The 14,611-nt window shown below is 38.5% G+C and overlaps 1 protein-coding gene across 2 annotated transcripts in view; it reads right to left on the bottom strand.

The window, feature by feature from the left end:
• Positions 1 to 3,749: 3,749 nt before the first annotated feature.
• The window catches only part of TNIP3 (TNFAIP3 interacting protein 3), a 33,027-nt gene continuing 22,165 nt past the window's right edge, over positions 3,750 to 14,611 (bottom strand). Inside the window, exons 9-11 of one of the 2 annotated variants that reach the window (XM_009240288.4) lie at positions 14,135 to 14,233; positions 10,948 to 11,008; positions 3,750 to 4,982 (exon numbers count right to left, since the gene is read on the bottom strand). In XM_009240288.4, coding sequence (XP_009238563.1) covers positions 4,951 to 4,982; positions 10,948 to 11,008; positions 14,135 to 14,233 — 192 coding nt within the window. In that variant the 3' untranslated portion in view covers positions 3,750 to 4,950. Of the gene's footprint in view, positions 4,983 to 9,772; positions 10,340 to 10,947; positions 11,009 to 14,134; positions 14,234 to 14,611 lie in introns of those variants that run through there. The other variant, XM_054554420.2, reaches the window with a different exon arrangement.

Raw genomic sequence — 14,611 nt, forward strand, 5'->3', positions numbered from 1 at the left:
TTGGAACCCCTAGAGATATAAACGCAAAATACCTCTGCCTAGGCCAGACCCTGAGATCTCACACATGTTGTTTCTGTTTCCCTTCCCAGGGCCAGGATGGAGCCACAACGGTGGCAAACGAGCAAGAGGCGACCCACCAAGCAGCATAGCCAGCGCTGATGTCTCCTAAATCCTCTCCAAATATGAATACGTCAGGATTAGGCTGCTGCACTAACGATTCTCACTCCCCCGTTCTTGTTCTCAAGCCCAATTGTTCCTGTGAGATGCTGCATGTGCCGAGTGTTGTCTTCCTTTAAATGCCCAATGAACCAGGTTTGCGGGGAGGTATTAAGGGAAAGGTTTTCTTTTGCTTCATTTTTCCATTTTTCTTCTGCTTCAGTGCCATCTGCCCCCTGCCTGCAGAGGCAGCTGTGAGTGAGGAGCTGCATTCTTGCCGGCTCCGTGTGTGGCTGTGGTGGACGGATGTGGGTCATTATCCTATGGCCAAGAGGCTTTCCTACAAATGTGGAAATGGAGTCTCAGTTTCATCGAAGCATACTCATACCCAGAAAAGGGCAGACTCAGGAACAGCAGTTAATAAGATGGAGTCTTCCAGAAAATTAATCCTAAGTAATAAGTTAAGTACATTAGGAAGCCCCAAGGGTTGGTTTACCAAAATATGTCAGCAGCCTTATTCATTGTACTCTTCCTTCTGATACTAGTATGGAATAAAGTGGAAGGAGGGCAGACAGAAATTATTTTAGCTTCTGAGTACAATACACAAAGCAGTGAGATTCACACACACCCACCCCCAAACATTAAAAGTTCCCTCACATTACTTAGCAATAACTGGCCAAATTAATTGGTTCTAGATCTCAACATTATTACTTCCTGAAGGAATCTTTGCATGAAGTTAGTCAGTATTCTTGGCAATATATTATACACACAAGGATTTGAGACAAAATGAGAAAAAAGTTAGCTTTATTATGCAATGTTTTCAATTGGAATCAATTTTCCCAGTCACAAACGGAGAAGCCGGGAACCTGTAGCGTTGCCTTCAAGACTGGGGAGGCAGAGGCAGAGTATGTGCCTTGTGTCTTTATGTGGGGTGTGTGAGCATGTGTAGTGAGTGTGGTTTGTGTCTGTGGTGTGTATGAATATGTATGTGGAGTGTGTGTGCTGACAGAAGCTTCCTTTTCTTTTCTATGGAATCACAAAGATAGTGAGCATAACTGTTCCCTATAACACCTTTCTTTCTTGGAGCAAAAGATCGATGAAAGTAAAGAGGTAGATATGTAGGAAAGAAATTAGGCAAAAGAAATTATTTCTAAAATTATTGAAAAGTAGGGATTATAGCAAATATTTTCTTCTCTTTTGTGCTGTGTCATTGGGACTTCAGCAAATTGGAGCCAGAGAAAGAAGAATCATAGCGCGGCCAAGATAGCAATGCAATGGATTTTATCTCTCCAGTATGTCATCTTGTTAGGATTCCCCAGGGAGATGGGAAGAAAAATAGCAGAAGTAAAAAAAGAGCAAAGGGACCTTCAAGTTAGGGGAATAATATTTGGTAAACAACTCTGTCCTCTGCTCTCAGTGTGCATTCAACCAAGCACAGCGCATAGAGACAGAGGCAGTATGAGATGTGGGCTGCCCAGACATTTTTAGAAATAAGTAGGTATTTAAATAATAATTGTTAAATTGATTTACAAAATTGGGAGGTCATATGTCTTTTAGATTTGATTCTATACTTAGCCACGTTAAAAGTGTTGACACATGAAGGCACCATTTATGCCCATGCTTGCATTATTTTAGTGCACTTTAACATTAGTATACACTTTTATTTTCCCGCATAGTAGCGCAAATGAGATACTACTTCTCTTAATTCAGGAGGCAACTTACAATTCCCATTCAATTTATAGTATTTTTAATCAAAATATTTTCTCCTAAGAAGTGTGCTCCTGTACTACTTGATGATAACCCAAAATAATCATAAAAATAAGTTGAGCTTGCCAAGGTTATCTACAAAGCAGAATTGTAGCACGCCAAAAACTGGGTGCTCCCAGGTTCAAGACAGTTTTGAATCTTGGCTCTACCATTTACTTGCCATAAGAACCTAGGGAAATGACTGAATCTCTCTGTGTTCTTGATTAATCATCAAGGCAGTATTTATACCTCTCCTGCTGGGTGAGAAAGCTCAGTAAATAAACTAAGGGAGATCATCTACAAGTTAGTTCATGCTCAATAATACTAGCAATATAGTCCAAAATATTCTTTTTGCTGGTAAGAAAAGTGGAGCCCAAAACAAAACATAGCAAAGAGAAGTAGAGGCTGGCCTAACTCCCAGTCCTAACCAGACCCTGAAGGAAGGTTTTCACCTAACAATATCACAACCAATATAAAGACATCTTTCTCTTCATGTGAGAACTTCAATCAAAGATCAAAATCTTCATGATTACCAACAACCTAAAATACGCTTAGTTTTACATTTCCTAAGAACAGATTATGTGACTTCCTCTCCTTTCAAAGGGACATAGCTATTCTTCACACAATTTCCACAAGTTGTATATTATTAATAATGAAGTAAGAGTCACAGCTCAGGGTATAACTCTTATAATGAGTTGAAGCAGAAAAGTCCCCAAACAAATGGTGTGGGTAGAGGGACACAGGAGAGGCTGGGTCACTCTCAGGACAGGGTTGTGAAATCCATCTTTTGGGAACGACAGTTGCCCTGAGCAAGGGGTCCTTTTTCCACATTTGTAGTCCCCCACTGGAGTTCAAATTAAATTAGGTCTCACTTAAATTGGATTTTCTCACATTACGTTAGCATTTCCACAATCTTGCCAATGTTTGGCAACTTGCTAATTAGTAAGAGGATGACTTTGGACTGGAGAGTTAAATCACATTTTCCTGCTGCTAAATAGGCCTGGGCCTGGCCTCTCAAAGAGTACTTTCTTGGGTGTTCGTTCGGTTTTTATTCCAGTGGGCATACCTCAGTTGGCAAATTAAATCCACCACAAGAAATTGACATTACAATGACTTTTTCACTAATCTGAAATCCCAAAATGTTTCCATTCCTGGGTATTACTTCAGTATAGGTGAATCAAGAAAACAACAGTTAACAAGTCAGCAGCTGACTTATACTTACGCTTATACTTATACTGAAGTAATATCCAAGAATGATTTGTCTCTTTGATAAATAGTAGCAGAAACAACCTTCAGAAAATTAATGTAAGACAAGAATAATTCTTTCTCAAGAATTATGTTCCAGGGTTGCAAAGGGCTGAACCTGAAAATATTTATTTTCCTAAGGCTCTTTCATCTTCCCATTATACAGAGCTTCAGGTGTATCCAGATACTGGAATAATAATAATTTGAGCTGTAATAAAGTAGCATAATTTTTGGAAGCTGAAACTGGATAATTTTATCAGTATGCTTGGATTGTTTTCTTCAACTGCATTTTCAGCTTTGCAGTTGCTGTAGGTTTACTTCTAGAAGCATAGATATCCAAGGATCTCACATTTCTTATTATATGTATATATATATGTATATACATATAAATGTATAATTTGAGATCATATTTGTGAGAAAAAAATATATATATATACACACACACATATGTATGTATATATATAGAGAGAGGATCACGAAGGGGATCTCAAGTTAGTCCTAGCAGAATTCTTTTTAAATGGATAAACTTAATACTTCTGAATCTGCTTACTCTTTAGACATCTGTCATGTCACTATAAGATTTAATTGCAATAAAATTTCAATAAATTCCATTTTCATTTTAATTGGGTTGAGAAGTCAGAATTAAGTTTTTCATTAAAATTAATCAAATCCATAGGAAGGAAAAACACAGATTTAACTATAAATCCATATGTCTGAAATATTTCTGTAAGTATATATGGACACAGCATAGCCATATAGCCATCATCATCCCATCAGGACTTTGTCTTCCTTTTTTTTTGGTGGTGTGGAGTGGGTGGGTAGGGGGGACTGAGGCTTGCTCACTCTATTTCCCAGGCTGGAGTGCAGTGGTAATCTCAACTTACCGCAACCTCTGCCTCCCTGGGCTCAAGTGATCCTCCCGCCTCAAGCCTCTTGAGTAGCTGGGTTTATAGGTGTGTGCCATGAGCCTGGCTAATTTTTGTATTTATAGTAGAGATGGGGTTTCACCATGCTGGCCAGGCTGGTCTAGAACTCCTGGCCTCAAAGCACTCCACCTGCCTCAGTCTCCCAAATTGCTGGGATTATAGGCATAAGCCACCGCACCCAGCGCAAGACTTTATCTTTCATAATCAAGTCTTGTGAAGCAGGCCCACAATTTCTCATCATCTTAAAGAAATGATCTGTCTAAGGAATAGCTTCCAATTTACCATTTTATTCAGATTGAACCACTTATTTAATTTAACGAGGTATATACACCCTTCAATTCTACGTTTAGGATCACTGAGATCAACAATATGTAGTCAAATAGCTAAAGAACTAAGGCCCTGTGGAAGAAGAATGGGAGCAATGTTAAAAATTTACAACTGCAGAAATTTTTACCCCAGGAAACACACACACACACACACGCACACACACACACGTATGTATGCTCTTTAAATCAACATACAATATCCCTGCAGCAAACACTGAGTTGCTTAAATCATAGAATCATTTTTGTGCATCCAACAGCAATATGCTGAAGAGATTTTCAGGGAGTCATGCATCATCCATCTGCCAAGTCTCATTTCAAGGAAACTGAAAGTTGTATTTGGTTGTATAATAACTGGCTCCTCCAATTTGATCAGGATTTCAGCTGTCAGAAGCCTTTTCCTGTGTTCATGCCAAAGGAAAACATGACCAGGCACAAATAACAGGGTAGATGATGTGTCTGTGTGGCAGAAACAAGCCTCAGTATAAACAAAGAAGAGGGTCCTCAGCCACGCTCCCTCGTTGCCTGTTGTCCCTCTCTGTTAGTGTGTACTTCTACTGATTGACTTTCTTTACTGAGGATAAACCTATGGAAAACAGTAGGAAAATGTTTTAGATTAAAAATTAACATTTCATTTCTCTTCTTCCGGCTTAAGGCTGACATAAAGTTCCAGGATGGCAAAAAAAAAAAAAAAGTTATGTTATATTCATAAGCTCCCCACAAGTTTACACTGAGAAATCAAGAAGCGGGAAATGGAGGGTTATTATTTTAAGCATTGACATATGCTTACCATTTTGTGAAATCAGTTGTGGCCTCATTCTAATTATGCCTGAAGAGGAATGTTCTATAGTAATTCTCACTCCTGCTGGCATTTTGGCTTGGGCGTGTGAAAGTAAGTCACATATATGACTTAGGTTAGGTTCAGTACTTACCCCAGAGAAAGAAAACTTGCCAAATATGATCTTTTAATATACGGTACTGGGTACATTATTGCCAAAGCTATAGAAAATATCATATAGAAAGACTTGTTGGTGTATCATGAAGACCAATATGAAAAATCTGGAATATTTTGATTGAGTACTATTTGATAATGAATACTACATGAAAGACAAAGTCAAATAAGTTTACTCATGGCAACAGGAAAAAATAATCATAGAAATGCCAAGAAACAAAGTGTTATCCATATCCCTGATAACTTAAACATATGCCGAATATTTTGTACTTGTTGTCCTCATTTGGTATACCAAAGACGTGCTAAACTAACATTTTGGTAACAGAAAAAGCAAATAGGAAGATAATAAGTTACTTTTCCAGGCTGAAAAATTATGTTGCTGAGGACTGTGGTCACTATGTTAAAAAGGTATCTAATATGTTGAGAACATAAATTTGAACTCAGAAGCATAAATTAATTGATCTAACCAATATGAAGTTAACATTTAATCCACTAATGATACCTCTCCCTAAGTATCTTAAATATTTTAAAATTAACTCCTTCTCAATTTGTACAGTGCTCTTGTGAAACAGGTATAGAATTAAAGATCAATAGCCTGATATTTTAGATGGAGAGAGGCTGTGGCCAATGAGATAATCCATGACAGAATGGAAATCTGAACAAAAACAAAGATAGGTCTTTAGTTTCTTGAAGGGAAGGCAGAATTTCCCTAAATGTACAGTGAAGGTGGGAGGAGGGCCTTAATCCACTGTAACTGGTGTATGTGTAAGAAGAGGAAAATTTGGACACAGAAGGAAGATGGTGATGTGAAGACGGAGGCAGAGATTGCAGTGATGCTGCCATTAGCTAAGAAATACCTGGAGCTACTAAATGCTGAAAGAGGCAAGGAAGTCTCCTCCCCAGAGGATTTGGAAGGAGCTTGACCCTGCCAACATCTCGATTTTTGGATATCTAACATCCAGAGCTATGAAAAAAAAAAAAGTTTTTCTATTTTAAGCCACCCAGCTTGTGGTATTTTGTTATGGCAATGCTAGGAGACAAATCCAGTCAGTATTTAATTGGTTAGTATTAGACATTAGTAAAAGCTAATCATAATATTTAGGCTTTGATCTTCTATATTGTAAAGAAATAATTTCACAACACAGTTTCACATCCCTACATTTTATGCCTTTCTAGATACATTAATAATCCAGCTCTGGCTCATTAGACAAAGCATAACTCTGTACCCTATGAAAAATTTGGAATGTACAGAAGTGACTGGCATGCAATGCAATCAGAAACCATAGCTTTTTGACATTTCAGAAAGGAAGAAACAAACAACATGTTATTCCAAGTTAAACTAACTCTGTTATGCCATAATTGTTCTATAAACATGGAAGTCATTTTGCATCTCGTTCTGATAACAGGTGAAACAAGATGAAAATGTTCTTTGTAAAATCACGTTTCTAAACAAAAGCTGTAACTCATTAATATCTGTAGACTTCAATGTATTAAAAACATCATTATTTAATGCTATACAGAGAGAAAGCCAAGTCTCAAATGACTTGAAAACATTCGAAACCCTTCATTTAAAATCTTTAGTTTTTGAAAGAAGGGTTGATTTTCAATGTGTCTCCAAAGCATTCTGAAATAACCACAGACAGTAACTGAGAGCAAAGCTGGAAATTAGTTGACTGGAAGGCTGTGCGCCATGGTACTCAGCACCTACCACCCTCAGTCCCTAGTCAGGAAGCCCTTCACTGGTGTCCCCATATTATGGAGGACTCTGCTCTGGCCCTCCTCCAGCCACACCCTTCCTCAGAGTGTGAGCGACCTTTCCTCCAGAACAAGCTCCTGGCACCCAAATGCACACTCCCGAAGTCCCTGCCCAGGTGATTCTTGGCCTGCTTCCAAGACTCATGTGGTCCTCTTCCCAGCCTGAAGGCTGTCGAAAGAGTGCTGTGTGTAGAGTGGTGAGGGGTGTATGGACAAGGGTGGGATCTCCCAGCTGGGCTGTCTTCAAGTCTGCCCTCAAGAGTCCTTATGATGGGAAGGTGGGGAGAGAAGGTGGAGGGTCCCAGGCAGGAGGCCAGGGTTTAGGTCTCCCTGTACCACCATGTCCTGTCACAGACTGGTTTTGAATCTGAGCATTGTAAATTGCACTTTGGTTTTCCATGTATGTTTATCAAGGTAGGAGGATAGATTATACTTAAACAGTTTCTATGCTTGATTCATGAGATTTACACATATAGGATGTAGCTCTCCACTTATTCTTGCTCCAGGTCCCAGAAATGTTAGAGGAGGGTTTAGTGGTATCATTGAAATTTAATCACTCATTATCTGCCATACCTTTTAAAATGCATGAAGTTTTTTTTTTTTTTTGAGATAGAGTCATTCTCTGTCACCCAGGCTTGAGCGCAGTGGCGTGATCTCACCTCATTGCAACCTTGGCCTCCTGGGCTCATGTGATCCTCCTACTTTAGTCTCCCAAGTAGCTGGGACTACAGGCACATGCCACTATGCCTGGTTAATTTTTGTATTTTTTTGTAGAGACAGGGTTTCACCATGTTGCCCAGGCTGGGCTTGAACTCCTAGGCTCAAGCAATCTGCCCACGTTGGCCTCACAAACCGCTGGGATTATAGGCATGAGTCACCACTCCTGGCCTTAAACCAGTGATTTCTTAATAGTCAATACCACAAAATTATTTTATGAGAATTCTGAGCAATTCACTTACACCAACAGATTAAAAGGACCTTTTTAATTAAATGAACCCCAAACCAGCAAGAACCACTACTGAAATTAAATAATGACACATCCATCATTTGTGACAAGAGGGATTTCAGAGTTCTGCCAATTTTTATGACATGGCTTGAGCTATGAAATACATCAACTGTGGAAGCTAGTAAAGGAGGCATAGGAATCCCAAACAGGTAGACTTTTGAGTGAGGAATTTTTTGGTGGTGCCCTAACCACGATCAGCCTTCTTCCCTGCTGCTGGCCAGCCATAGTTAGTTGCAGAGCTGTGTTGGTATGGAAAATGATAGGTTTCAAATGACAGCATACACCTGGTCAGGTTCCACCAGGGCTGTCCATGCACAGGTTAGCTCATAACGTATTTATTACACACTTAATCTTACATAGTATTGTGCCTTTTACTTGTGATATTCTAAATGTCAAATGAGTAGCATGCTGTGAGTTCATACGAAGATGAGATTATTGAGGGTTAAACAACGCTGGTCATATTATTATCTATGTTAGAGCCCCCTTCTCATTTTTGTATCTATAATTTCAGAAAATTTTAATAAAGTGAGAGGGGTACAGTAAGAGGGGCACAGTAAGAGGGGCACTGTACTATATAATTCAAACCATATGTTTTAGAATCCCGTATATCAAATAATCTAATCCTCGTGCTAAATTTTATTAACTGTGTGATTTAGGTGTGTTACTTAAATTCTCTAAGCCTCAGTTTCCTCATGTGTTAAACAGTGCAAACAAAACCTATTTTATAGCATTGTTGTGAAGATTGAAATAATGCTTTAAAAACAGGCCGGGTGTAGTGGCTCACACCTGAAATTTCAGCACTTTGGGAGCCAGAGGCAGGAGGATCACTTGAGGCCAGGAGTTTGAGACCAGCCTGGCAACAGACTGGAGGTGGAGCAAGACTCCATCTGAACAAAATATAAAAATAAAAATTAGCTGGGCATGGTGGTTCATGCCTGTAGCCCTAGCTGTTCATGAGGCTGAGGTGGGATGATTTCTTGAGCCCAGGAGTTTAAGGGTACAGTGAGCTATGATCACACCACTGCACTACTCCAGCCTGGGTGACAGAGTAAGACTGTCTCAGAAAAACAAAACAAAACAAAACAAAAACAAAGCTTAGGTTGGTACATCATGGAGATTTTTTTGTTGTAGTTTTACATCTGTAGACACTGTTACATGGTATGTTTATACATCACAAAGCTCACTGCATTTTTCCTAGCTAGACAAAAACTAGTAAGTCTCATACACTGACTACAACATTTCATTATTGCGTATTCTATTTAGTTTCTGAATGTCATCACAATTCATTTCTATTTTATGTAATCATTAGCTTGTGTAATATTTGTCCAGCAAGAGTCTAATGTTGATATATAAATGACCTTATGGTATTACTAAATTCTGTACTAAGTAATTTTATTTTCTAGTTATTAAACTCCAATTCAGAAAGAAAATATCTTTAATAGTCATTCCAGAGCAATATAAAATGGAAGATTATAATTGGGTAGCAATTCTGCTATTATACAATAGTAGATTTTAAAATTGCATATATTATGCAACACTCGTTCTGGTTAATGGTATGCCTTTCTAATAAAAGAACTCCATTATTGTTGGAACTCAAGAACTTCATTAAAACCACTGGCTATATTTGTAGTAGAAAGCAAAGAAAAAAGAGAGTCCTGTAGTGTTATGATAAATACCTGGACATTTTATTATGGAGTTCTCACATTTCATATTTCTTTTCTGTGATGCTGTTGTAATCTATGGCCTTTGCCACTCCCATTGCTGCTGTGTACAGCTGTCCAGATTGCGTATTGTACTTCAGCAGGCTCCATTCACATAGACTACCATGATGAGCCCCTCAGACTTGTAAAGTTCACAACCTGCAAAACTATATGTGGTATCCCTGACTCCCTATTTACACTCCATAACAGACTCCTTGTATTAAAAACTAGATTTCTGTGATCTCAGCTCTGACTTCAAACGAGATCAAATTTCAAGAATGGCCTGAAATTAGACTATATAGCTCATCTTCGGCATTTTTAGATAGATTCAAATCTTTGGAGATTAACAAGTTAGAGTCCCAGGTATGTGTCATATGAGACTTTAAACATGTAGCAGACATTTCTAACTTTTGATTATGTATACTTGACGAGAATAGAAGTTGGATTTTGATTATAGCTCAGTTTATACAGCCCGCTTCTGGGTGGCCTCACAAGACCATAGAAACAAGCAGTAGAAAGTATAGCAGATTCTAGAAAGAAAACAGAAAATGTTAAATCAATAAAAAATAAGATTTTAAAAAGTACTCTTAGTTGTGAGTACTTCATAAGTGACTTTTAGTTTTTCCCAGCATACTTTGAGGTGGGCGTTGCGGGCAACCCTGGCCTAAACTAAGAGCCCTGCCTTGGAGTCTGACATTTAGTCATAAGGGAACACACTTCTGAGCCTTTGGTTTCCTCTGTCTGTCTGCCAGTGACATTTAAAACATCTGTCTAGCAAACTCAACATGGAATAGTGGGTGTGCATCTGTGCTTTGTAGTACAATTGCAGAGCTTTGTTGTTGTTATAATACAGCTCTGCTTACAGTTTTCATTTCTAACCCCAGATGGAATTCTGACTCTGAGACTGAAAAAGGAACAGAAGCCAGAATTGAGGTTCATGCATTTCTGCATTCACACATTTTCTTTGTCTTAAGGAGTTCAATTTAACCCCAGGTGCATCAAATTAAAGTTATGTATGTAACACAACTTTATAGTAAGTCCTCCCCAAGTACGAATGAATGTATATTGAGTAAACATCCCAAAAAGATCCCATTAAGATGTAAACATGAAAGAATGCTCAATACAGCTGTGGTCTTACCATTTGCCTTGTGTTGTACATCTGGCGGAAGCTGGTCAAGAGCATACCACAGATAGTCTGGCTGTGTGGAACAATACAACGTTATTATAGCAATATGGACTTCAAATATAGTGGCATGTCAAAAATACAATTAGGCTATGTGGCTTTTATTAAGCAGGCAACACAAAAGTAATTTCTATCCAAACCTATTGCCAACCTCACTCATCCTGCTTACCCCCCATCACTGCCATCATCTCTCCCTACCCCCTCTTAAATCCACTCTGTGTTTGGCCAGAATTTCTACTAGTTTGAGATTGTGACATGTTTTCTTTCTTTTTTTGAAACAGATGTGTTTTGAATATCTGCAGAAGTATAAACACTTGTAAAACTTACTACAGCCCATCAATAAAACAAAGCAACTTAGCATCAACAAATACTCTTCTTGAGACCCTCACACTAGAGGCAATGAGAAGGCCAGGAAAACAAAAAGTTTAATACAAGTTTTCTAATGGTTTAAGGAAGAAATCTAAGCTATTAAATGGGGATTTGGCATTGATAGAAGTTCAGGATGGTGAAGCCGGGCAAATCTTTCCTTTTTTGCTGTTCTGAAGAACCGATCCAGCAGAACCTATCCTCTAAATTGCTCATATAGTTTAGTCTACAGAGACAAGATTTTTCTCTTGGGATTTTCTCCTAGGTTTACACCAGTTAAGAACAGCTAGATATTGAATGTCAAACAAATTGCGTTGAATAAATAGTAAACCCTTAGGCCTGAATTATCAAGATATCTCCAAGGCCAGCACCTCTGTATTTAACCTCTAGGAATGGAGCAATCTCAGCTTTACCTGCCCACAAAGCAGGTCTGTCTTTCTGCTCTGAATGCTCACCCCTGCTTCCTACTTCTCCACAAGACACAAAGAATATAGATTTTTTTTTTGTTCTGTAATTCAATTATCTCCTAAAAATAACTTGAGGAAAATTTTTCTAACATGAGCCAACAGAGAGCATTTACAAGGCTGCCAGACCACTGAAAGTAGCCCAGAAAGTTCAATTACTCAATAAGACACTGAGAAATGCTGCTTTTAGTGCAGTTTGACCCCACTGTACCTCTACTCTAGACACCTAGGCCCTTGGCTCCTCTGGCTTATGAAAAAGCTGGAAGAGGAAATGAGATCACCTCTGTTTTTTATCTTCTCGTTTAGTTTTAGATGTGTCAAATAACACATAGGATAAGTGACATGAGCTTCAGTTTTATATTCCAGGAGAGTTGCCAAAAGAAGGTAAATATCCTGTAATGTTACCAACACTGTAGCATGTGACTTAATTCAGCCTTCAATATAGACAAGAAACATGAAATATTATTTTTAAATTAACTGAGGATTTGGTTGTAAACTCTACTGTTATGCTGACATTTTTTTCATCTGACTGCTTCTTGAAAATGTAGGCCATTCCGGCCGGGCGCAGTGGCTCACGCCTGTAATCTCAGCACTTTGGGAGGCCAAGGTGGGCGGATCATGAGGTCAGGAGTTTGAGACCAGCCTGGCCAGTATGGTGAAACCCCATCTCCACTAAAATTACAAAAATTAGCCAGGTGTGGTGGTGTGTGCCTGTAGTCCCAGCTACTTGGGAGGGTGAGGCAGGAGAATTGCTTGAACCCAGGAGGTGGAGGTTGCAGTGAGCCGAGATCGCACCACCGCACTACAGCCTGGACGACAGAGCAAGATGCCTTCTCAAAAAAAAAGAAAAAAAAAAAAAAGAAAGAAAATGTAGGCCATTCTACATGGCTTGGAGTCCTTTTTCAAATATAGGCCTTTATTTAGTGACAATTTTATGTGACCTGGACTGCCTTGCCTTTTTTAATTGACAGGGACTGTTTGATGAGCTATAGTAGGTGAATTCCTTCCTTCTTTCCATAAATAAAGATTTGACTGAAACAATAATTTGTACTCCTAGGTAAATGTGAATGACTGATTGGTTTTATAGTTAACCTTTCATATGAATATTTCTCCAATCCCCCAACCTGTAGAAGCCAACTCCTATAGGTTAATTCACTCCTACAGTAAATTTCTTTTTATGTTTCTCACAATCTGAGTTGACTTCTACATTCTTGAAAAAAAAATTTAATGTTATTGGTAAAGACTAAAAAGTAAGCAAACAGGTAAAGAAAAAAAGGAAATGGGGGAGGGTGAGCAGACAGAACTAGCAACCAGCAATAACATGAAAAGACTCAGTTCTTAGCAGTGTGCTGTGTCATACCAGGGTCAAATAAGAGATGCTCATTAAGTCCTCACATTCCTTCAGCCACCCAAAGAGTCATTATCTCCTCCCTTGGGAAAGGGTTTTGAGTCACACTCGAACAAAAGTATGAGAACTTTCAGGAAGCCAAGAGAATCATGCTCTCTGTAAGCATTCTGGTAGGAAAATCCCAGTTAAAAATCTTAGATTTTTTCATCATGAGAAACACAATCAAACCTAAAGGGTGGCAGGATTTGTCTGGGTAAATCCAAAATGCAGAAAATGCATATTTTTTTCCTGGATAAATTTCTATCTATGTAGGCAAAATAGAAAGTAAAGGAGGGTGGGTGGAATACTGCTATTGAGAAGGAAAAAAAGGGTGCTTTGGGCCTCACTAATTCAGGTTGACTGTCCAAATCAATTCCCCTCACAAATAATTGCTCAACTCTGCATTTCATTTTGTCTGGGAAGACACAGAAATGGAGAACAACTTAAGTGGGTCACTTTTTCTTGGATCCTTTAAGAAAATCCTTTCAATTGGAAAATGTCAAAAACTATTTTGCACATATGTAGCAATATTCGTAGTAGTTCAATATAAATTTACAACTGAACAAAAGCATCTCATTTTTCTTGTTTTGCCATATCCACTTTCCTTTATACATAAATACACTTTATACATAAAATGTCCTTTGGGTAGAATGAAGTATGCCAATTGAAAATGTTATATGTTGTTCAAGGAATTATTCCCAATTTAATACCTTTCAGTTAATTTATTCATATCTATGTGTCCTGTGGATTCAGTGTCCCAAAGATAATTCTAGTATACATTGACCACTCCAACTTTGCAAGTTAGAGGCTGAGAGAAAACAGAGACTCTTGCTGTAGATAATATAACGTGCTGAAATTCCAGAGATGCACATAATTTCTACCAAAACAGTATACTAAGCACTTTTTCAAATGCACTGTTACTTACTGGGTGCTCCCGTTGCTTCTGCACAGCTCCAGGGCCTGTTGGTACCCATGGATCTTGCAGGTGGAAAACCAAGCTGCGGTTACAGGTTGGGCAATACATCTGAGGAGAAAAAAGCTGTGGGTTCACTACCAGTGGGAAAGACTGAGGAGTCACACTGACATTGCTTTATACAAAAGGTTTGGTTTCAATTTTAAGGTTCCACTTAATCTGGCATAATTATAACTCAAAATAGTAAACATATCAATAGACTCAGGACCGATACAGATGAGGCTCACAGGTCAAGTTTTACCTAAGCTGAAACTATAATCATTTCTCCATTTTGAAGAAATTAGACACACTTGAAAAGTATATAGAGTTAACTTTGTGTTTTTGAGTTATCTTTATTGAGGGCCCTCAATGAAGAAAATCTATCCATTGAGTCATAAAATAGGTTTTCTTAAATTGTAGCCAGGGAAAACTAAAGTCCAGAAAGGAAAT

This window comes from Pongo abelii, chromosome 3, assembly GCF_028885655.2.
Source record: "Pongo abelii isolate AG06213 chromosome 3, NHGRI_mPonAbe1-v2.0_pri, whole genome shotgun sequence".
Taxonomy (NCBI): domain Eukaryota; kingdom Metazoa; phylum Chordata; class Mammalia; order Primates; family Hominidae; genus Pongo; species Pongo abelii.